The sequence below is a fragment of the Passer montanus genome, unplaced genomic scaffold (assembly GCF_014805655.1).
Source record: "Passer montanus isolate IOZ18808 unplaced genomic scaffold, ASM1480565v1 scaffold17, whole genome shotgun sequence".
Classification (NCBI taxonomy): Eukaryota; Metazoa; Chordata; class Aves; order Passeriformes; family Passeridae; genus Passer; species Passer montanus.
In genome coordinates this window covers 13,590,747-13,615,825 of record NW_024364270.1, presented here as the reverse complement: position 1 = coordinate 13,615,825, position 25,079 = coordinate 13,590,747, and the positions used below count along the sequence as shown (strand labels likewise).

The following is a 25,079-nucleotide window of genomic DNA, read 5'->3' as shown; positions in this document are numbered from 1 at the left end:
GCGAATCATCAGAATAATTGCTAACAAGTAATTACTCAGTTATATCAAGAGTATCTTGGGTTTGGCCACTTGCACAACATCCCGGGTTTCTCAATCCAGTAACTCCTGTAGGAGTACACCTTTGTGGAGCTGGTGCTAATCGAGGTTCAGATCTCTTCATTGTCTTCTTTTTTGATAAGGAAATACAGGAGAGGAAAGCATTCCAGCTAGGCTGTGCTTTTTAGTTCTTCTAGCCTCCCCTGGATGGATGTATGAGCCTTGCTGGAAGCAGAATGTCCCCAGCACAGATTTCGTGGCAGCTCTGCCATGCATCTTTACCATTTAGCTTGAGAACACTGGAGTTTTGGGGTTTTTTTACCTCAGAGACCCTTGCTCCTTCTGACTCCCAAGGAAGCAAGAACTTGGATCCAACTACTCAGGAATCTGAAGGTTACGTGGTTGCCTAATTCTGAAACAGTTTTCATGTTGCAGTTTCTTCCAGTACTGTGGGTCTGGAGACTTGAGAAAAATAATAATTTGTAACTAGGTATCTGTAATTCACTTCAGTGATAAATCCCTTAAATTCTGTTCTGATATCCCAACGGACGGCCTGCCAAGGTCACTGTCCAAATGTTTGGGTTTTGTGGCACCCAAAAGGGTGAAAATGTAGGAATTAATTATATTTAAGCTGAGGTATCTCTTTGAAGTGAAGACAGTTAGCAGAGAACTTATTTTTGAGGAAATTATTGTACTAAAATTTCATAGCCTGCAAAATCAGACTGTCAAATGTGTGCAGGTCTTTGTAGCACCACCCCAAACACAAAAACAAATCCAGAAGTCCCATTCCCCTACATCTCTAGAGTCAGGTTTCTTTAGTGTGAATTTTAAATAGCTACTATTTAATAGTTGAGACGCTGTCAATAGGAACAACTAATGTGAGATTCCCCTACATCTCTAGAGTCAGGTTTCTTTAGTGTGAATTTTAAATAGCTACGGTTGAGACACTGTCAATAGGAACAACTAATGTGAGCAATCTCAGGCTAAGCAAAACAAAACTGAAAAGTCTCCCATTTAAAAATAAAATAAAGCCCTCATACTGCATCTTTGGGCTATCTTCTTTCTCATTTTCCAAATCTACTTAGTGGGTATCTCTGGAACGACTTGGCTATGTTATATCGATCTTTTCTGCATGATTAAAATTTTCTTAATAAGCTGCTCATTTAAACAGGGCTCCAGTAGTATCAGAAAGCAAGGGATACTCTCACAGGAATCTAGTGTTTTACAAAGGTCTGTTTCCTTTTGAATTCTGTAGTGTCATGATGTGTAACAAAGTGTTGTAACTGCAGTTATCTTCAGCTAAAACTCTCTTACATTATTGTATCACTCCTTTTTCCCTTTGAACTTGATCCCTTGTGTGTCCCCTGTGTCCCGTTCCCTGCAGCGATCCCAGCTGGCTCTGGTGGAGATTGGTTTGCTGTGAATATCCTTACTACCAAAATGAGTACCAGAAGCTTCTCAGAAGCCATGGCAACTGACCACTTGCTTTCACCAGGAATAGGGGCCTTATGTCTGAATACCTTGCCCTCAGGTAACTTCCCCTCTCCCACCTTTGTAGAGTCAATGTAAGAGGCGGTATGTATTCATATAAATTTAGGAGTGAAGTGAGCTCTATAAAATGTTACTTGGGTTTGCACTCCTGTTTCTTTTGTAATTTAAAATGATGCAAAAAATAATTGTTTGTATGCAGCTGTGTGTTTTGGATTTGTTAGGATTTTTGTAAGCCCTAAACTAAATTTGGGTTTGTGAACTAAATCAGCAATCCCATTATAAACATGCCTTGATGTGTATTTTCTAAATGTAATCTGGGTAATTCCCAATATCTTTAGGTTATATGATGTTTACTGTTTATAATTTGCATCTACTTTATTCCTTTTCATTACTTATTGTGTATTAGCTCTGTATTGACATATTTGAAGGATCAGTCAGCTCTTTAACTAGTTTACAGAAGAAAGTGACTGATTTTATTTCCTTTTTTTTAAATTAAAAGAGTTCTTATAGTTAATATCAAAAGATCTTATTTCATTGTGAGATCTGATCAGTTAGCATTAAAAAAGATATCTGCTAATGTCATATAAATAAATGGTGCCATTTCCAAAAAGCAGGTATTGTTATGCTTTTACTGTATCATTATTATTTTAAATTTCTGAAGTTATTTTTCATCAAATGGCTTTTTTTTTTTTTTGCATTAGGTACAGAATATTGTATTTTAAATGGTTATCAAGTGGTTATCAATTTTAGTAGTTATCAAGTAAAAGTAAATTAAGGGGTTTTTTTGCTGCCTGCAATATGGAAGTTGTATATATATTGCCACATATTGATATTTCAGGATTTTATATTATCTTGTACACAATATATCATGAAGGCATGATGTACAGGATTGTCATGTTTGAATAAAGTTCTTTGAGGTTGATCGTATTGGCCATTTCTCTGCTTGTTGTGAAAATATGGAATGTGAAAATATGGAATACAAAAGCTTAATATGGGTCTGTGTGAGGGTTTATCATAAATGAAAGGTAAATTGCTTGAGCAATGTTTTACTTGCGACATGATTACCATTTGTGCAGTGCAAGCTCCTCATTTATGCACAGTGCTTGGCTGTGTCTGCACAGATCTGCTTCATGACACATAATTAGATAATAACCATTGATGACAGCAGCTGTCTCGCTTCTGCCTGCACCCAAAATGCAAGTAATACAGCTTTTCTAAATGGAAAGAAAATAGTTTCCTATATGTGTTGCTACAGAATTAACTAAGGGAACCATTATGTACTTGGTGGGGATGTCAGTATTTGAGAAAGTGCGGGACAGGTTTTGAGGTGAGTAGAAGTGTTCTAGATGTCTTTAGGAAATCACCTGGAGTGGGAGTCTGTGCTGAAGTTCTTCTGTGTTGAAATGAAATGGAAGCAATTATTTGGAAAGTGTCAGCAAAGTAGATGTATTATTCAGGACTCCTACAATGGGAGGTGGCGTGATGCTGCACCAGATGTGTCACACAAATATGGGTTGCTTTTTGAGCCAAGGTCCTAATTAATGATTTCCCTGGAAAGGAAGATTAGTCCTTACACTAGGATAGGTCAAAAAGCTTGATAACTGTTAGGTGCTTGAGGTCCTGTATAGTAGCATGAAAAGTCCCACCTGAAGCTGTAAGGTCGTAGGTGCTATTTTGGATTTGTCCAGTGTGCTATAACTCATGGCCAGCCCGAGAGCAGTAGATCCAGGCTAGGTGTGTAAACAAGGAAATGCCCTGTCCTGCTCCAGAGGGCGATGAGCACCTTCACAAAGTGCTTTGCAGGAAGTGATGCAGATCCTCTCCATGCTGGACATCCAGCAGGCCATGGAGGGTTCTCCATCTTGCACTCAGACACCAGATACATATCTGACAGTTCTGCAAATGTTCAATGTGAGATAGATAAAAAGCATGTAGGAGTTTGTGTGGAGTGGCCACAATACGGATAGGCAAAGGGGTGATGATACCTTTCTCATGTACAAATTGATGTTGAAGGGTGTAACAGGGTGCCAGTTGGGTATCACAGATAGTGATGGGTGTACTTGATCAAGCCAGGTACTTAAAATTAGCTATGGTTTGTAGTGTTACATTGGATAAGAGTAACTCAGTTGTAACAGTATACACTGTTGATTCCAACACTTTTTTTCCTGTGAGAAATTCGACAGAGAGTTAGTTCTATTCCTTTTCTATACTTGAAATCCAAAGTTTGAAGTGGTACAGTGAGCTGAATGGTAGTAGACCTCCTTCATTCTGTTACTTAGAGTCATGGGAAGGAAAGATCTGGCTGACAAACTCAATTGAAAAAGACAAAAGTTTATTGTTTCAGAAATGGTGTAATATTCCTTAGTGATCAAATAACATGGTTCAGCCAGGTGAAACATTAAAAAAAACCCCCAGTTATCTTTGTGTTCCATTTCTGCTGTTCTATTATTGATTCAGTTGCCAGTGCTTAGTAGGTCATGCTTCCCTTTTTCAAAGCCTGTTTAAGCAGTTTGCGTTCATAACAAGGAGATAAGCAAAACTTGTGGCACATACTGCGATTTAATAATTTATCATGATTAGAGCATACATTTAGAGTCATATCGCTGAGGAAATTTTATTTCAAAAGCAGGGAAGACACATGGTAGAGCTGGAGAAAACAGCTGAAAATCTGTGCCCAAATGTGATCCAGATTTCTCTTATTTGTCTACTAAATCCAGAGGTTGGAGTTTCTGTTGTCAAACTTGACACCTGCCACCTGGTATTCGCTCCAAACCTTTGGGGACTACTGCTCTAAGCTTCATGTGGTTTGTGGCCTTCCGCATACAAGCCATAAGCTTGTGGCTTCAGAAAAGTGTTTTCCCATCTTCTCTACCTGTTTTGGGGTTTTTTTGTTTCTGTTTTCAACTTCTTGGCCATCTTCTCTACCAGCATGGTGGAGCTCCAAGCCTGTGGTGATACAAACAAACCTTTAGAAAATAAATATTTCAGCCAAGGAAATAAATGTCTCTTCTATGTAGGTTTTGAGTTATTTTAGAGGGAGAGAACTGAAAGAACTGTTGTGGTCCTGACAAAGTTACATTGATTGTAACTTACTCCTCTTTGATTCTTAATACTGCACTGTTACTGTACAGTTTTTTATGCTTTTCACAAATCTCTTAGTCTGTTCTTTGTAAATTGAAGTTGAACCGTGTGTCTGTAACTGCATAGGAATATTCAGTGCATGTGTGTGTAGAGGTACCCAAAGGAGCTACGTCAGGCAGCTTGTGATATTGGCAAATTCATATTTCTGGATTCTTGCATTTAAACTGTAAATATTTTACAGTATTATTCTACTTATGAAATTCAATATTAAAGCTGTATTGAAATCCATACTATCATATAGTAATTCAAATCTCAGATATGTTTTGAGAAAGGAAGTGTAGTTTGTGAAATTGAAAATCAATCTGTGAAAACAATTATGCTAAGAATATCTTCTCACAGCTCACCTGTTGAGAGTTTCCTTCCATGTCTTTTGTCATGACGGGTACAGTCTTGAGAGGCAGAGACCCTCTTATGTCTGTCTCTTTTGAATGAAGAATTTTAAAAAAATGTATATAGAAAAAGTGATGGTCCTTCTTGAATTTTTTCTCTGTCCTCCTGCTCCATGTTGAGAGAAACTGGCTTCTATTTTGTTTGCTTGAAGGATATTGAAAGTAACTCAAAAATGGCTTTGCTGTTGCCATTCTCCCCCTGGTTGGTATTTTGGTATCTTACATGCTCTGAAATTTGAAAACCTCTTTCTGTAGGTTCTGTGTGTTTCACTGTGATGTGTCTGCAGCTGTGACCCAGGATAATGCTTGTATATGTGTCTCCAAGCTGAGAGGTATTTCTGGTGTGGCTGAGCAACAGGGAACTCTGAAGGGGACTTCTTTCACACAGCATGAGTCTCAGGAGACTTATGTGTACCTGTGTGTGTGTAATGGCAGAATGGTTTTGCATTTGCTGTGTAAATGTGACTTCAAAATGATACCAGTTTGTAATTCGTACGTTGACCCTTACGTAGATAGTCAAGAGTGAGAGGTACTACCAGGTGATTGAAAACACTCAGTGGCTGCTTTTTATCTTCTAGGAATTTTGTACTACCTGAATCAGACAAGATTTTGCAATTGTTTCTGAGATAGGAAGTTTTATATTTTGCTCTTACTGATAGGTTGTTTTAATGAGGAAGGTTATTTAGCTCTTCTCATTATTATTCCGTTGAAAGCAAGAAAAAAGAGTAACCAGAAAACAAAATAATTCAAGTCCTTTATTCTCCTCGTAATGTTTCTAAACAGACCATTTAGAAGTACATTAGTTGCCAAGGAAAATACATTTATCAATAGCCTTATCAATATATTTTTAGTACTGAAATTATGAAACTATATTATTCACAGATTAAATGTCATTGCTTGTGGATAATTTATGACTGTAAGCAATGCAGTAACAACTGCAGCACTTCTGTCATAAGAAATATGTCTAGTATTATTTGCAAATACATACTACTTGTATTTTTCAGGCTAGGTAATGCTAGTTAGCATTTTCAAAGCTAACTATCCTGGGAGTGGAGTTGGGGAGTTGGACTCAAAAAATGCCTTCTCTGTTTCAAGCTGTATTTGGAAACTGTTAAGACGAAAAAAAAGCTTGCCAACTTTCTTCATCATCTTCCACTGTCTCCCCCAGTATCAGACTTAATGAGGACCTGTAGTTCAGTTACAAGTTTGTCTCTTGAATGGAAAGGAAATGCTGGAATTGCACCTCCTGGGGCATTGCTGCAGAGTGATGTTCCATCATTGAGGACAGACAAACCCCTTTGCTCTCTGCCTGGAGAATAGCAGCACAGGAGATTTTGGTGGGAAAAGGCACAAAGCATACTGCCAACAGCAGTATTTTCTACTACCTAATCTTGTAAAACTAGATTCAACTCATGAGCAGAAACAATTTTTCATGGCAGATTGAATGTGTGGTAAAGTATAGCCTACTCTTAACTTATGGTAGATACAATGCTACAGCTGTTGGTTTGAAGGCAGAGAACCCGTGGGCTGTCATGTTGTCTCCCACGGATGTGAACCATTTGACACAGTCACACAGACTGTTTCATTGTATCAGCAAATCCTAGTGCATTTGAAGTGTAAAGTAAATTATATGTATGCTTTTAAACAGTTACACTTTTTACCACATGGGTATCATATTGAGGTTTCAAGTTTTCATCCTATATTTTGTATACCTCATGCTGCTATGTGTGTGTATGTGTATTTCTAATTTGTCATTAAATTCTATGACTAAATCAAATTAATATTGTAAATAAAACTTTTTTATTGCAAGATTTTAGCTAAATATATAGAAAGGTACTGCTTATGACAGTAATTTTAGGGGTTAGAGATCTTTTCTCATTTCAAAAATTAAAGAGTTAAATAGATTCAATTCCATTTTATATAGTTTAAAATAAATTGTTCAATAGTTTCAGTCAAGGATCATTTGTTATTCTGGGTGACACAAAAATTAAAAGATGGCTCACAATATATTTTTGTTTATGTATTTATAAATTGAGCTAATGAGATGAAAACAATTAGAGGGACAAATCAATTCCATCATACCATTTCTTTCCTGGGTGAAATTTATCAAAGATTTTTTCACCTCCAGACCATTGCTTTAAGTTAAATTGTCACTGATATGCAGGATAACTTTTGATTGCTTCATATGTATTTACTTAAGGTGTGTTTGTTTTTAGGTTCACCAAAAATCTGTCACCTGACAAGATCAACCTGAGCACGTTAAAGGGGGAAGGTCAGCTGACCAATTTGGAGTTGGATCAAGAGGTACTCCAGAACATGCTGGATCTTCCAACATGGCTGGCTATAAACAAGGTGTTTTGTAATAAAGCATCCATTAGGGTGAGTGTTTTATTGTGCTGGAGTAGTAATTAACCAAATCTTTTTTTCTTTTTGTTTTGTCTTTGTAAACTTTGAGGCAACTTTGTATTAGTAGGAAATTGTGATAAGTGCTTGATAAAATTTTAAAGAACAAGAAAGATTTTATCAGCAGTAATTTCTTCCTTATTTTTGTTTCTCATGTGATGGCATAAAATATATCTGGAAATAATGAAAATAAGGGTTATTATTTTAATTTTTTTTCTTACTGAGTAGAATTCATTTCTATATGTTTTGAAAATGTGGTAGAAGTAAAAGTTCGTATTTGTCTGTGGTACTTAGTCTATCATAATTATTTATTATTCTCTTTTTTGTGTGTTCTCTCTTCACTTCTCTTAGTTTATTGCTTTCCCTCTTGTTCTGCTCCTATTTCCAAAAATACCTTTTGGAGGGATTCTGATCTCTGTGGGAAATGTGGGAAACACAGTAAATGTAGTAGATACCGCATTTTTGGTCATTGTGGCTGCTAATAATTGAAACATTGTATATCATCTGTACCACATTGTATGAATCTGTGATTAAGAAAAGAAGTATGGCTTGTTCTTGACTGAAGTTACAATTTGGTCAAACATTAACACCTCCTTAGTCTTTTCATGGGGTTTGCTTATGGTTTTTTGGTGTTTTTTTTCTTTGCTTTTTTTTCCCACTATGGGAGGTTGTCCTGATTTTTCTAAATGCAGTGAACTCGATGTTTTGCTGCAGGCATGAAATTAGTTGTAGGTCAAGAAAGGAAATGTGTATTTCCTTTCCTTTTAAAGGAAATAATATGTAAGGCTGTGATGCTTTTTCTGATGATTGACAACTCACTGTTAAAGAGACAGATTCTACTTTGTTTCTCTGTTTTTCTACTCAGTGATAAGTAGATGTTGAAGTTTAATGTTTTTAACACCTAGTGTGTGCATAAAGTCACCATATAGTATGTTCAGATGAACTCAATATTTTGAAAGTAATATCATGCTGAGTTCAGAAGTTAGAAATATAATTTGTATGCCTAAAACACATTCTGTGTGATTTATTTTACTGTATTTTTAATATTTAATTTGCTTTAGAGTAGTGTTTTCTCTTGCAGATACCATGGACAAAATTGAAAACACATCCCATCTCTTTGGTAAGTTCTGAAATACACTAGTCTGTGTGTAGCAGAATCCATATCAAATATTTATATAGTTCTCTTGATGTGATTCTGGAAATAACTGAAACATTAACAGGCCTTTACTAAGTGTCCTCTGGGTAGCAGCAGATCAAGGCCTTAATGTTTTCCTTGGTAGATTTATTTTCTCAGTCTGTGGCTTCAGTGTAATCACAGTAATGTTTGACCGTCAGCTCACTTTTGTCACATTTACAGTCATTGCATGTTAATTTGGGTTTACCTGAAGGGTAGTTATTTGTCCAAGTCACCCCTTTTTACAAGTTCCTGCCTTTCTTTTGGAATGGTCTTTCCTGGGACTTTTCAATTCTACATCTGTACTCTACGTTGTGATCTCAGCTACAGCAGGTTTGACATACATAGCATTTACGGGGTTTTTGTAACCACCTAGGATTCAGCCTGGCTATAAATAGGAGGTGAAATGTGTAAATAGGACTCAACAACAATTAGAAGTCACATTAATGCTCGCATTTATTCTCCTTTGTTTATTAATTTTAAATATACTAACAATTGTGGTAGCACCAGAAGTAATGTATTTGATGATGAGTAAACTTTTTCAATTGCATTTGCTTAAGAGTGAATATGCCTTTAGCTGTCATGTTTCCCAGTCTTGCAGTGAATGTGCTTGTAATTCCTTCATTCTGAGTCAGACTTGGGAAAGACATTTTGTTTTAAATAATTGATGCATTTGCTAGTGACCCAGTTGGAATGTACTTATGTCTGTACTGCTTCTTCCTGACACCCAGAACCTAAAGTCTGGTAATGCTGAGGTGGGATGATTCAACCTCTTGGCTGTGCGATGCAACTGCTGAATTAGGAAATGGCTTTAAGCTGTGCTATTCTTAAACATGACACACTTTGACCCGTGGTAGCAAGGCGCTGTTTGCTTTGCTGCTATTGAACTGACATTAGCACTCTGTAAGGCTAAGATAACTTTCAAGGTAACCTTTTTTACTTAAAAGTGTCCTTGAACAAGTGCATGAAATAGGTAGCAAAAGTTCACTATGCGATGGTAAATTGTACAACACCTTTTGGATTTCTAAAGGAATGTGAATTCAATGGCCCAAGTGTCAGACCTCAGCCCTTCATTGCATCACTGAACTTCTGGTATTTTGGCAGGGACAGGGAGAGGGGATATTTTTGCTACTGGGAGTTGAATTAAGTTGGAATAGCATCCTCTGTTAGCACAGCTTACTGGATAACTAGAACCCACTTGTCTAGCCAAAGTGACTAAGCTGACTTGCCCTTTGTGAGAATTAGTCTGTTGACATAGTGGCACAAACTGTTCATGACCCAGTTCTGGTTTTATATGATAAACAAGAGAGTTTTGAGGAGTGTTTTTGGGCCCCAAGGATGATCTGCAGCAGTTGTTACTCTATCCAAGTATAGAAGCTGCCAGTGAGAAAAGACACAGATCTGCATCCAGGCATTCTTTGTTACCTCTTTTTTGTATTGTGCAATCTCCTTGAATCCATGTCCTACTGTTCTGTGCACTAGTCATGTAGTAAAGGGAATTTTTAACATAGTGGTCAAACATCCAAAACTGTTAGGAGAAATCTTGGCTTTCCCCCCACCATCCTCAAACTAAGGGATTGTTTTTTTCTTGTTTTTTTTTCTCTGTTGTTTTCAAGGAAAGATAATCACTGAAACAGCTAAAATTTTTTTTTAAATGTCCAGATTTACTCTTAACAGCTATTGCTTCCCTTTAAGCATCAAAATACAGTGAAGTATAAACAAATTCAGACTAGACACTTCATGAATATTTTGGTTATAGTATATAGATTTTCACGGATAAGAGTAGCACAGAAAAATGTTGAGCAAGCAGATTATGACAGGCATTATAATATTGTGATTAGCACACTATGATAATAATCTAGTAGCTAAGGCAGGTTGAATCATGAAAAATCTAAAATTGAGGACAAAGGGGTTTTTGGTATTTGTCTGACCTAAGAGCATAAATGGGGGAATTCAGGAGGGTGGTAGAAAGTTACAATTAGACAGGGAAAAAATCTTAACTACTGTGCTTTGAATCAGCTTGCATTAAGTATTTATTGAAAGAACAGCCATATGAAAGAAAATTCAGATAACTACACATTAAAGCATGTCCATTTTGAAATGCAATTTTTGAAAATGTATGTGTTGGATAAATAATATTCAGGGATCAAGAATTTAATGAATCAGTATTTGACTGGGGATGTGTGTTAGAACTCACAAAATTAAAAACATAAGAAAAAAGTTTAAAAAAGATAATCTAGTGCATTATAAAAGTTTGTGGAAAAATTGACATGTTAGGAAATGTTTCATGTATATTTCAGAAAAAAGTTCTCAAGTTACCTTTTTTATTTGGATTCTGGTTCTTCATATGTCATCTATTTACTTTGTTACCTGTAAGGTCTCAAATTTTTTTTTTTTTTTTGCTTTGTTTTGTTTTTTTCAAGTCCTTGGATAAAGTTGTGATGGAAATGAGCACATGTGAAGAGCCACGTGCCCCTAATGGACCCTCTCCTATAGCAACTGCATCTGGGCAGAGGTCAGTGATGGTACTTACATGTAATTGGTCAAAAAAGTTTGGCATTATGTAAAACACATTGACTGCAAATTTTCAAAAGTATATAGGGTTGCAGCCTGCCATTCCCATGTCCTCCAAAATTTTATTGCTTGTGTGTGAAGTAGTGTACTGATAATGGAGCTATCCAGACCCAAGCCTGGAGAGAAGATGTGAACTAGATATAGAGCTTGCAAGGTACATTTCATAGGGGTGCAACTGCTATGTCTGATTTTTACTGAGTTTAATTGATACTAAGGTTTTAAAAAATTATTGATAAATTGTCTTCATCCATTTTGGAAAATACTTGTAATGTTCATGTGGGTTTTAAATTTTTTTTTATTTTTTCTTTTTTATTTCTTTTGTCTAAAGAGTTTTAAGAGTTGTTCGTTAGTGCAATGTTTTAAAGTTTTATTTCCTTAATTGTATCAGCTGATTCTTACTGCGAGATTTCATGCACACTGTGTAGCCCAAAACTTAAGCAATTTTGTGGGTTAATACAACATTACATCAGTGATTTTTGTCTCCCTACATCCCAATAATTTCCTTTACATGGACTCAAAACATTTTTCTGTGGTCAAAGGGACCTATATACAGAGAAATAAATTTGATGAGACAATATTTTTTCTTGTAATAACTTCTATGCAATGTGTAGAAGTAGTCCATGGGCCTCTGTGTCTCCTAAGGTACAGCTTGAAAACCATGGCCATAGAGATTTTGCATAGAATGAAAGTAGGAAAAGGAGAGGCAAACCACACAAGTTTTTTTTATTTAAGCAAGCAGAAAAAATCCAAGAAAACAAAAGTGAAGAAATTTTTAGATGTTAAAATAATATTTGATATTCAGTTTTCCACACACTAGTCTAAAACATTCAGAACATGTAAGATTTTTATTTTAAAATTATTTGCAACAGTTTAATCTTTTTTAATACTGCATGCATGTTAAGTTGCTGTAGAAGTTTAACCACCATTTAAGATGCCTTCTTTATAGAACAAAATAATGCATATACTTAATACTATTTTGAATATCTGAGAGTTATTTTTTTTAATGGACAAAATAATTTGGCTTATAGACATAAATACTAACCAGACTGGAATTATCAAGTAATTAATTTGACATTAATTACTCCTTATGTATGCATAAAGAAGAGTAGGCTTTCTGCATAGTGATGTAGACTGCTTTTTTAATGTATGTATAATAACATATAATACATACATCCATGTAATTTAACATCAAAGGATTGTATTAATTGTTATACTTTGTGTAGATGGATCTTAGTCAAATATATGTTCTTTAATTATGTAGAGATGAGGATCACAGAGTGACAATTGTTGTAAACTACATCAAAGTATGTTGAGCAAAAGTTGCTAACTGTAGAATACATTAGTAACTTCATTTATTTTAACATCTGTTTCATAATTTATTTAATCTGTTTAATTTTGTGCCCTTTCACTCGGTTTATATTTAATATGTTGGCATTTCACTTTTTAGTGAATATGGCTTTGCTGAAAAAGTGGTAGAAGGCATTTCAGTTTCTGTCAACTCCATTATAATAAGGATTGGTGCAAAAGCCTTTAATGCTTCATTTGAACTTTCCCAGCTGAGAATATATAGTGTAAATGCAAACTGGGAACATGCTGACCTTAGATTTACCAGAATACAAGAAGCTCAACGTGGAGAGGTAAATAATACCTTTTACTAACTTTTTCCCCTTGTTTTTGTGGTAAAGGAAGAAGTGCAATTGCAACCTTTTACAGGGTAGAGAACATGGGAATGGAGACTTTCTGTGCTCAGTCATTTCAGTTGTCCTTTAGGAGCACAAATATGTAAAAATGGTGGAAGTGAGTCAGATCAAAGAGCCAACGTGGGTGCTTAGGTGCTTGGGCAAGAACAAAGAGCGGGGCAAGCAGGTGTATGGTTTCCCTCTTGTTCTCCAAGTGAATGACTATTCTAAAATGCAAACTGAGCCAGACTTGAAGAGTACTGAAAGAACAAAGAACAGTAAATTTAATATGGAAGGACAAGAAGTTGTGCTGGTTTTGTAATTGTTGTTTTTATTAGTAGTAGTAGTAATAATAATAACAACAACAGCAACAGAAATTATATTTTAAAAGTTTTATCTGGTTATTTATTTGCTTGTGAGGGTTTGCCTGATAAGGATTTTCTTTTTCTAAAGCAGTTTTACATGAAATTTGGTCAAGTTCTTCTGCAATTATTTTCTTGGAATACCTAAATAATATGTATATATAAAAAAGTAATAGCAGTAAAATGTATACGTTTCTGCTGTCCCAGAGAATAGCACATGGAAGTGTTAGTTTGATGTACACCATTCATTTGCCTTCTCCCAGCTAACCAAAGTTAAATGTATACTGAGTTCAAGGTTGATTCTAAATACTGTATTCAAGGAGACTTATTTTAGCATCATACATCTGGCCAGCTTACTCCAGAGTTAAGGAGTTTGGGGGTTGATTTTTATATAGGGAAAGAAACCCCAAGAAAATATCAGTTAAAAATACCACAAAAGTAAGAAGTTGAAAACTATTTTTCCGATGGTTTTCCTTTCCTGCAGCTTATGTGTAAGCTTATGCTCCCATATTAATGAAGTCTGAATGGGAAGAATTAAAATTTGACTAGATGGAGTTTTGTATTGGCAGAGTTTTTGATTTTGTGGTTTTTAGGAAGGATTTGACTCTGAACAGTTGACCTGTACACAACAGAGCTTTCCTTTGGAGAGTGTTCCTTTTAGTGCAATTAATAGCAGAAGCATATTTCTAGATATTACAGTGAATGGCTTGTTAGCAGCATGAAAAGGTGAAAAATTGCATGAAAAGGTGAAAAACTAAAACAAGTGCTGTACTTTGAAGATACCATGTGCTGAACCATATATTTAAGGCATAATCGTTTAGCTTTGCACTGTAGCTACATTCTTAATATAATAAGGAATCTCCTTAGAATACTTTTAGAAGCTTTTGATTACACTGCATCTCCTGTATGAGGAGGATGTGTACTCTGCTTTTCTACAAAAAGTGTTTCAGGATGCTTTGCACTGCACTTTTCATCTTGCTCATTTGATGGAGTGTACCTCCTTTCCAGACACCTGGGTATGTTTTACTTAAGTCTCTGCATATCTTCTCAGGACATATGCTGCAAAGTTTTCAAATTGACAAGAGGAGAATGAGTCAGATACCAAACCAATTCTTCTGTCTTGCTCTTTACTCATGGCTGATCCTTGTTTCTTCAGAGAGTAATCATAGAATCATGGAATCGTTATGGTTGGAAAGGAGCTGCAAGATCATTGAGTCCAACTTTTGACCAAATGTCGCCATGCCCACTAAACCATAACACTAAATGCCATGTCCAGTCATTTCTTGAAACTCTCCAGGGATGGTGACTCTTAACACTTCCCTAGGCAGCCCATTCCAATGCTTAACCACCCTTCCAGTGACTAAATTCTTCCTCATGTCCCTACTTTAACCTCCTGTTGTGCAGCTTGTGGCCATTTCCTGTTGTCCTGTTGCTAGTCTTGTCTCCTGCCTAGGAGAAGAGACCAGCCCTGATCTTTCTGCAATCTCCCTTCAGGCAGTTGTAGAGAGCAGTAAGGTCACTTCTGAGTCTCCTTTCCTCCAGGCTAAGCATGCCTGTCTCCCTCAGATGCTCCTCATAAGACTTGTGCTCCAGACCCTTCACCTTCTCTGGGCGTGCTCCAGCCACCTCCATGTCTGTGCTGAAATAAGCAGCCCAGCACTGAACAATCACTCTGCCCCCAGCCTGTGGTGTTGTCTGCAGTTGTTGTGACCCAGGTGCAGGACCTGGCACCTGGCCTTGTTGTACATCATAACATTGCCCTTGGCCCATCAACCCAAACTGTCCAGATCCCTCTTCAGCACATTCCTACCCTCCAGCAGATCAACATTTTCCCAGCTTAGTGTTGTCTGTGAACTTACAGAGGGAACTTGATCCCATCATCCAAATCATGCAGGAAGGAGTTTTAGGTAAACTAGCATTACTGGTTTTCCCTATTGATGTCCTGTTCATTTGATGTTCTCCATGATGTTCCTGCTGGACAGTTGCTAATTTTTCCATATTTGATTTTCAGTGTCCAGCTGTACTTGATGCTCTTGTGTCGTCATTATTCTAACATTTGCTTGCTGTATCTTCTAGAAATCCACGTAGTGGATTCAGAGCTTGTGGGGTCTGCATGGTGTGCAGTGTGCTCAATGTTTAACTTTCTCTTTTAATTGAAATAAAACACTCCAAAAAAAACCTCTCCTATCCTGTTGCTTTGCTTCCTCCCCTGCCCTTTTCTTATTTAACATTTTGAAACTAAACTAAACAATACTTTTTTTCCTCTCCCAAAAGCAGCCTAGTATGCATAGCTGTGACCTTTATTTTCTTCTGAATATTTTAAATGCTGCTTGTTACCTTAGCCTGCTTGGAAGTAGCTTAATGTTTCTGTGACAAGTAGGGTGTGGGCTTCCTGACACCTTTAGGTGTCAGGAATACAAGTGAGTTGTATTTGTTCTGTCTGTATGGCTAATGGGAGTTTTTGTGTACATATGTACAGATGTATACATACACATGCACAGGGCTAGGTGCAAGTAACTGTCATATTGCATCAAGGTGTTTTTCTCTTTTTTTTCTGTCTTCAAAGGTCTTGACTTTTAAAGAAATCAACTGGCAGATGATCAGAATAGAAGCTGATGCAATCCAGAGTTCTAAGCATGAAATAATGAGTGCTCCAGTTCGACTGATTACTAACCAATCAAAAATCAGGGTCACGCTTAAAAGAAGGGTCTACTTGAAAAGTTTGAAGTCTTATTTTATTTTTTAATCTGTAACTCATGCTCTTAATTCATACATGTACATAGTAAAGATTTTAAATTCAGGCCATATTGAATGTGGAATTACCTGAACTAAATTTATAGTAATATGTAACTGGTAAGACTCTAGATTTTACAAGAAATACTCAGGCAGGTTTTGAAAATGAAGACCTTATATAGGTCCCATTAATAAAATGGTTTGATCTGCAGAGCTTTGTTCATGATGATTCTCATTGTTTTATCTTTCTAGATTCTGGTAATATTTACACTGCTTACATTTAGAGAAATGCAGCAGTTTAACATCTTATGCATGCCAAATACATAGAGTGAAGCATAAATATACTGTGTCTTAGGTGCTTCTTAATTAGTAAGAGAAATAAGATTTAAAATAAAAAAAAGTAAATTTGTTATTGCTTTTTGCATGAAGCTTTTCTTTACCCCACATATTTAATATAATGTAAGAAATATAAATACTTAGTTCAACTTCTTTACATTTTTATTTTACAGTTAAAAGACTGTAATGTTGTGGCATCCAAACTGGTCCTGATTCTGGATGATTTGCTTTGGGTTTTGACTGATTCCCAATTGAAAGCCATGGTGCAGTATGCCAAATCTCTTAGTGAAGCCATAGAGAAATCAGCAGAACAGAGGAAAAGCTTGGCTTCTGAAACAGCCCAGGTATGAGAATTGATTGTTTCACTGCATCATTCTCAGGTGTTCTACAGTACAACAGAGTGTGGTTAGTTGTGTTAATTTATTTTAGAGAATGTTCAGTTACTCATTTTCATTCAGCCGTCTATCTTAAATTATACTGGGAATCATAGTTTTAAATAGCCTTCATTTTGCAAGATATTTTTGTATTGATGTTAACTGCAGAAAATAAAAGTAGTTCTATTTCTTTATCCATGTAGAGAGTATTTAGACTTCTATATTTACTTACCTCATTAATGACTGTTTAGTAATATTTTTCTCCAAATATTTTACGGCTATGAATTTAAATAATTAAGACACATTAAAGTAACCTTAATATGTGGGTAGATATGTTTACTATAATAATTTAAAATGCTTGTCCAGTTTGTTCTCATGGTACTGAAAAATTAGCTTTTATTAAGAGCTTACCTTTATGCAGCCCTTGTTGGAATATATAGTGAAAACCAATTCTACTTTGAATATATTTCTGCTGCCATATCTGTGCTGTTGATGCTGCATGTAAATCTTGGTGTTCTTCAGCACATAGAGCAGGCTAGACCAGCTGGGCTTTGTGAGTGTTGAGGGCAGGCACCTCTTCTTGTCTGTGAAGAAGCAGGACAAGTACACTTATAGAAGATAAGTGCTATAAAATAAAACATGATTGATTACTAAGTATAGTCAGTTGTAGAGAATCTCTTAGAATAAAGCCAGTGTACTGTAGCAGAGAGTTCAGTCCTTTTGCTGGCTTTGATGCCTTATGCAGTGATGTGAAGGTTTAGCCACAGCAGTGAAATGGTTACCTGCTCTTGAGCAGGGAGGTTCTGATTCTTCAGTGCCCTGTACTTGCATTTCACCTGTTCTCTGACACTGGCGCTGACTTATGTTTGACCCTGTCATGATGTAGCTTGAGGAACTAATTTAGCAGAAAGGAGACCACTGTTGGTTTAGTTCCCTGAACAGCTTGCAACAAAAGTTAGGAAGATACCAGTGCTGTGAGTGACAGGGCTATAAGGAAGTGTGAGGAATGGGGAGAATGGGGGGTGCCCTGGCAGTGCAGTACTGTGCACACATCCATTACCTCAACTTAGCTTTATTCTAAAACACTAAACTTCAATCTCAGTAATGATCCAAGGGGGAATGCATGTTGTGCAGATTTTTCTTTGTTTCAAATGCCTGTTTTGTGTAAGGAGAGAGATACTTATGCTTGAAAGAAACAATAAACATTATAAATTCATGTGATTGACTAAATATTTTTTCAGAGCTCTGCCCCTGCACCCAGCTCCCAGCAGGTGAAAGCACACCAGACAACAGCAGCACCTGATCAAAACGATGCAATAGTAAAATTGTTTAATGAATTTGATGTTAAGGAAACTTCTTATCACTTAGTAATTTCCCACTTGGACCTACATATATGTGATGATATCCATTCTAAAGAAAAAGGTAATTTTTTTTAAAGTTGCATGTCTATGAATCATAATCATCATCAGGGGAGACATTTTGAGGAATACAATAATGAGAAAATAATAATACAATAAAGACAACAGACTTAAGTTTAGAGGAATAGTTAGAATTGTCTCCAGTGTCTATGGACTCATGTAAAGCTATTTAAGTGGTTCTGTTAGGACAGCATTTCATTAATAAATGTAATTATTTTAGAATAAGTGCAAAACCTAAGAATGCTAGTAGCTTATGTGCTTTTTCTGTCTTCTAGAAACTTATTCTGTCAGTCTGATTGTTACTTCTGGGTTTTTTTCTTTTATAAGTTAACTGGGTTATGAAGAATGCAGTGGCAACATTTTTGTGGCTTGAAGGGGTCACTATACAATCTGTTTCTTTAATACTCTTATAAATGCAAACTAATAAAAGAGCAGTCCTCTTTGTGTTACTAATTTAGACTAATTTGATATGGTCTGCAGCACATGGAAAGAATGGAACAAGTGTCCTGTGACCTTAAAGTTTTGTGTATAAATCTTGTACTGCTTCTTTTTAACAAAAGCCTATTGCATATGGTCACATTTAGAATCAGAAAAAAAAGAAGGCAAATAAGGGCCAACGTGATCATAGGAAGTGAGATATTACTGTATATCTAGTCAGTGAAAATTTTATGGAAACATGCAAGGTCTACTATATTACTAGTCAGTGAAAAATTTATGGAAACACAAGATCTGCTGAAGAAGAATATGAAAAATGTAGGGTTTAACAAAAATGCATCTCCTTGGTTAGGAAAGACACTTTCATTACAGCAGAGCATAAGGTTCGCTGGCTGGAGACGTATTTCCTTCCATGCAGTGTATCTACTGCATTGAATTTGTCACTTCTAGTAAGATCTTATTGGTCCTTTATTTTTGGAGTTTAAATTCAACAGTGGAAAAAGTCAGAAGAGAAGATACTCAGAAGACCCCTTCACTGCAATATTTTTCAAATAAAATTATATAGTATTCTTGAAAGTAAATGTTGACTTCAAAGACTGATCATAATAATATATTCAGTGTAAAAAGTTGTGTTTCAGAAAAAAAACTGCAATAATGTGTTTTCAAGTTGTCTTTTTAGTAGCATTGAAAACAGCACACAATTTGTAAGTAGTGACTGAGTACAGCATTCTGCAAGCTGATCTTTAGAAACCAGTGAAGACTATCTGAATGAAAATTTTGAGGGAAGATAATGAGAGACAGTAAAGGGAAGAAAGTAGGTCTTAGGTGTTTAAAGGATTATAGCAGCATGAGAACTAACATGCTAAATGCAATGTCTGCAGGGCCAAGCATTGTTTTGTTTTACAGACCCAAACAGACGTGTTACAGGAGGGGCCATGCAGCTTTCCTTCAGCTATTTAACAGTGGACTATTATCCATTTCACAAAGCAGGTATGAAAGCAAGCGCTTTATGAATTACCTGTGACTGTGGCTATCTTGTCTGAAAGTTAAAAAAAATTGTGCATACATGTATACAACTTGGATAATCATGCTCAAACCATTTGAAATGCACCTTTTTACTTCCTTCCATATGCAAAAGCAAGCAACAAAAGCAACAATCTGGGAACCAATTTAATTTCTTTGAATGAGCTGTTTTAGACCAAATGCTTTTCACTGTTTTATTTGGTCAACAAAACAGTGTTTACAGATTTCTGACAGGAAGAGAATTTTGTATTGACAGAGGAAGGCAGTATGGCATATTGAGAATTCAGTAATTGGATATTAGCAAGAATCAATCTGTTAGATTTTTTCATATATAGAAAACTGTAATTTTTGTCCATTTCCAAAAAGTGTTTTGTATTTTACATTATTTTGCTGAACAACAACCTCAGTGTGTAGAGGCTCAATTGTGTAGATTTTTGTTAAGCAGTGTTATTAAAAAAATTTAGCAATTTCCAAAGAAGTTTTTCTTACAAATAAAATATTTCTCATAAATAATTTCTAGTAGAAATATAAACATTTTAAAAGAGGATACATTACAGAGCCTGTGACAACAAAACAGGATCTGATCATCTTCCTACTCAGATGGTCTGGAGCAGAAATCCACAAGGTCATCATTCATGTTAGTCTGTCCTCTGCTCCCATCCTGTAAACACTCAGTTGACTGGTGGTCCATCCCAAGGTTGAGCTCCATCTGTTCCCACTGGTCTTGCCCTGCCTGCCCTCTTGTGCTCCCCAACAGCCCATGTTCATCCCCTGCAGCATTTCAGTTGTATGTGCTGTCTTGCCACGTGTCTGTGATCCTAATGAGCTCACAGCCATGCAGCTGCATACAGGGGTGTGGTTGCCCTGCCCCCCATGCTGCTGCATGTGTTAGTGTTCATGTACTTCAGAGAGGCAGTTGCCCAAAGTGGCTTCTCAGAAGGGCTGTTAGAGCTTTCCCTGTGGTGTTGCTAACAAAGTCCTGTAGGTCCTTCAGATCTGTGTGCCTGTGCTTGGAGTAACCCCATGCTGCTAGCCCTGTTTTGGAGAATCCCAGTGTCATGGGCTTCAGTCTAATGCATCTTTGTCATTTTGTTCCCTTTCTGTTTTTTTCCCTGTTCCTTTATCTTCTTCCTTAGCTATAAAAATGATAATAACTGACAAAGATAACAAAGAAGAAGGGTGGGGAAAAATGTCATCTCTTGTGATAGGCGGCAGCCTAAAAGTTTATTTAATGCTGCAATATTTGCATTTAGACTTAAAATCACTTTTTTTTTCCCAAAATAATTTTTCTATTTTAATAGCAAACATATTTGCTTATCCCCAGTATAAGTATCCAAAAACTCATTAAGTCCCAAATAAAGTAAATTTTCACATGGTAGTATTTAAAGAGTGATGTACCAGCTGATAGAAGTTATTTGTTATTGCATCTTTATTATTGAACAGGTTAGTAGAATGTCTTTACAGGGACTACTTGAAGATGTCATGATTTCTTTCAGAGGTTTGAGTGCTTGACCAACAGAAACATGTTGGAATTGAAAGCAGGAACAAAAGAATTTCCAGTGGGATTGATTTTGAAGGCTGTGTGTGCTGCAGCACTTCTTGAACTTACCTTGTTGTTTGTGTGCCATAAAGGTGCTAGAGAACCAAGACAGAATACATTTCTGGAAAGGGACCAGGAACTTCTTAGGACACAGTTCTGGCAGGAAAGATAAGCTTGGAAAAAGTGAGCATGAGAACATCGTTCTGTTACTTGCTCTCACTTTTTTTTTCAATTGAACATTTTTTTGCATGTTCTCACATATGACATTAATGTGTCGTAAGATTTCTCTGAACTGAAAATACTCAATGATGTTTTGAGTGTTAGTGGTGTTATAAGGCAGCTGGCAGTGCTATATTCTGAGTGATTTTGTGAAGTGCTGAGACTTGGAATATGGAATGTATATGGAATATATAACTTCTGTTTTAACGTCTGGTATGACTGCTGTTGTTCTATAATTACAGCATGCAATGAGCTTTATAGTTCAAAGAATACTTGTGAAATAGTGGAAACTTGTTATCTTGTTAAAAGCAAATTTTCAAATGACTAATATTTTTCTCATTTCTCTTATTTGCAGGAGACAGCTGTGATCACTGGATGCATTATAGTGATGCCACTAAAACCAGAAGTGGATGGGCGAAAGAATTATTAAATGAATTCAAAAGCAATGTTGAATTGCTTAAGCAGGCTGTGAAGGATCAGGTCACAGATTCTCCTCCCAAATCACCACCTGCTGTATCTCCTCAGAACCTTCAAACAGGTATTTTGTTTGCATCACTAATTCTCTACTTCCATGAAATATTAAAACTACCAAAAATACACTGTTCTTCTCAATGATTCCATCACTATTCTTTCTTACAGGCAAAGAACAGATACCAAAAGGAACATCTAGGGCTTCCTCTGTATCTTCCCAACAACCAAAGGGCAAACTGATGTCTAGTCCTATTGTGGTTAGACTTGCAGATTTCAATATATATCAGGTACATTTATTTAAATTAGTAGAAATGGGGCAACTCCACCCTTACTGTTATGTAACTGTGGCTTTTAAGGGACACTGTGAAGCCCATTGAAATTAATGAGACTTTCCATTCATTATTGGGATACACCTTTATGAACCTGCTTCTGCTTCGTTAAAATTGTGATCCTATCCCAATTAAGTGTTGGATCTAAGTTCTGTTGTTCTCCAAATTATGAATTTGGAATTTAAATGTAATCTTTCCATTGTACTATCTTATATGCCTAATATTTTAATATGTGGTTTTGTATATTATGCTTTTCTAATTGTTATATTTTTCAAAGTACATTAAAACTGTTAAGAGGTTTTATTAAATTTTTAAAATCTTATTCCAGCCACTCCCTTTCCAATGATATATTGAGCAGACACTTTTACCATTTCCATCCCCCTCCCCTTTGTTAGAATGAGTAGTTTTAGTTGCTGGTTGTGGTCCAGATTGACTGTTCTGAGGCAAGTGAAATAGAGAAAGAATGTGTCTCCATTAGGCAGAATTGTAGTGATATGTGAGGATCTACTCTTAAATTTCAGGTCCTAACAAAATGTTTAGTGTGTGTCCTTTGTCACTGTGATTTCTGCTTGCTCCTTTTCCAATTTCCAACACTTTTCTGCCATATCACTACTGATGTTGTGGGAGATTGCAGATTGCTGCTGGGAGCCTTCATGTGGATCTGAAGTGATTTTATACTATTGTTTTGTACTGTTCATGTTTCCATTTGCCTTCTGCTCTTGTCTCCTCCTCTCTACACAAACACATTTTCAGTTTTTAAATTGTCATTATTTCTATGCAATTTCCTAAAATCTGTTTTTCTAAATAGATCATTTTACTTGAGTTTTTGTGTCTGTTAATGCAGATATGTTTGCCTCTTGAAAACAGCTACATAAAGTGAAGCAGGCTTATAAAGGTCATGTATTGATTATTTCCAGAGAAATTCTAGCAGACATCATCATATATTCAATATTAATACATTGGGTAATTTCAAATTAACAGTTTGACCTACTAACTGTCAAATGGAAGAGCTTTGTTTTGTCAACATAATTTTTAAACTAGGATGCATTCAATGAAATTTAAGGTCAAATATATATCAAATGTTGATTTCTTATTTGTTTTATAATTTACATTGTAAGGAAACAGAAATGGAGATTACTGTTCCATAACATCTTGATTCTCCTGTGAAGCAGACCTTCAGGCATACCCAAGCATACGCATCTCTGCCAGGTGCATGCTGAACACATTGCTTCACACAAAGTTTGAGAGTCAGCCTGTGTACTGGAATTTGTTGTTATGACAATACAAAAGCTACCTAATGTGTGTAATAAACTTATCTAACTTATCTATCCCTTATCTAGACCAGGCTGTATGGAAATACACTCCATCCAAGCATAAATGCTTAAACAGGAGCTGTAGTATTTGCAATAAAGAATCAGATCATTCTAGACTTCTGCTGGACACCTTTGAAAGTGACCTGCTGCCTCTTGCCTTGTATGAAGGAAGGGGATTTGGTACTTTTAAAAGAGTTTTCTTGTGAAACTCTTCTGTGCAAGTCATTTCTGCTTCAGGGCAGTTAAGTGTTTGTCACTGTTGGTCAGCACTTTGTGTTGTGTGTGTTGCTTGAGGGCCTAACACAAGAGCAGTGGAATGTTACCTTGCTAGGACAGCACCATGCAACTATAAATGCTTAATCATTCATAAAAATGTAACATGTTAATGAAATAATCTTTTATGATTTACAGGTTTCAACAGCAGACCAGTGTCGTTCTTCCCCTAAAGCTCTGATCTCTTGCAATAAAAAGTCACTTTATCTTCCACCAGAAATGCCAGCCATTCATATTGAATTCACTGAATATTACTACCCAGATGGAAAGGACTTTCCTAGTAAGACTTTTTCCTTTTTTAACTGATGCATAAATTTTGTGTGTTACTTTCACCTTTGTGAAGCTTAAAGCTTGGAAATAGGTAATGGCTTTCTAAAATGGACAGAGCACAAGACTGCTCCATTTCCACAGTGCTTGCTCTTGCAAACTCCTATTAATACTGGTTTTTATAAACATAGTTGTTCAGTCTGAAAACACTTGCAGCATTTTTACTGGCACATGAATTATTCATTCTCCAACATCCACATAATGTTTCTGCAATTTCACTGTCTGACTACGTAAAAGAACTCAAACTATTGCAACAATGCCTAAAATGCAATGAAGAGCTGCTGGAGTTATTTGTAGGAATATGTTCTGTGGCTGGCCTTGTTTTATATACAGAAATGTTAGTGGATTTCTTGGGGATGGAACTTGAGGACAGCAAATTTCCATGGTCTTCCCTCTTTACTTTCCTCTGTAATGAGAATATTCTCCCCATTTCTTCAGACTTAATTCTAGTCTTAGTTTTTTTACACTCAAAAATTCAGTTACTTTCTTGGAGTGAGAGAAAGAAGCATCACTTCAGGTATCCCCTAACAATTAATTCTTCCTTGAGACTAAAGACTGGGTTTCTGTTCTTTCTCTGATGAAAAGTACTGGTGAGAATGTACGTTTGCAATCATTTAAAAACGAAAGATAACCCAACCCATAAACATTTTATTTATTCTCGTGGTTTCTTTTTTTTTTCTCTTTTAGTTCCATGTCCAAATTTGTATGGCCAGCTGAATGCTTTACAGTTCACTCTGGATCAGAGAAGTCTTCTTTGGCTAAACCAGTTTGTGTTGGATTTGAAACAGAGTCTTATTCAGTTCATGGCCATGTACAAGTTAAACGACAATTCAAAATCAGATGAACATGTTGATGTGAGAGTGGATGGACTAATGATAAAGGTACGCTGTCATTGAGTAGGTGTTTTTTGGTTTCTTGGAAGAATATTTTTTTATTCTCTTACAAATACCTACATGAATGAAAAAACATTTCTCTAAAAAACTCTGCAGAATATGATTGTTTGAAGACAGACATCTTGTTTCCTGTTCTTCTTCATCTG

General features: G+C 36.1%; 1 protein-coding gene across 3 annotated transcripts in view; it reads left to right on the top strand.

Annotated features, from left to right (window-relative positions):
- The window catches only part of UHRF1BP1L (UHRF1 binding protein 1 like), a 47,548-nt gene that overhangs the window by 6,000 nt on the left and 16,469 nt on the right, over positions 1 to 25,079 (top strand). For 2 of the 3 annotated variants that reach the window (XM_039704052.1, XM_039704053.1), the window contains exons 2-14: positions 1,421 to 1,567; positions 7,274 to 7,436; positions 8,542 to 8,580; positions 11,058 to 11,149; positions 12,656 to 12,845; positions 15,816 to 15,956; positions 16,492 to 16,662; positions 17,934 to 18,114; positions 19,452 to 19,535; positions 21,683 to 21,865; positions 21,967 to 22,085; positions 23,852 to 23,993; positions 24,728 to 24,921. In XM_039704052.1, the coding sequence (XP_039559986.1) occupies positions 1,545 to 1,567; positions 7,274 to 7,436; positions 8,542 to 8,580; positions 11,058 to 11,149; positions 12,656 to 12,845; positions 15,816 to 15,956; positions 16,492 to 16,662; positions 17,934 to 18,114; positions 19,452 to 19,535; positions 21,683 to 21,865; positions 21,967 to 22,085; positions 23,852 to 23,993; positions 24,728 to 24,921 (1,722 nt within the window). In that variant the 5' untranslated portion in view covers positions 1,421 to 1,544. The remainder of the gene's footprint in view (positions 1 to 1,420; positions 1,568 to 7,273; positions 7,437 to 8,541; positions 8,581 to 11,057; positions 11,150 to 12,655; positions 12,846 to 15,815; positions 15,957 to 16,491; positions 16,663 to 17,933; positions 18,115 to 19,451; positions 19,536 to 21,682; positions 21,866 to 21,966; positions 22,086 to 23,851; positions 23,994 to 24,727; positions 24,922 to 25,079) is intronic. The other variant, XM_039704051.1, reaches the window with a different exon arrangement.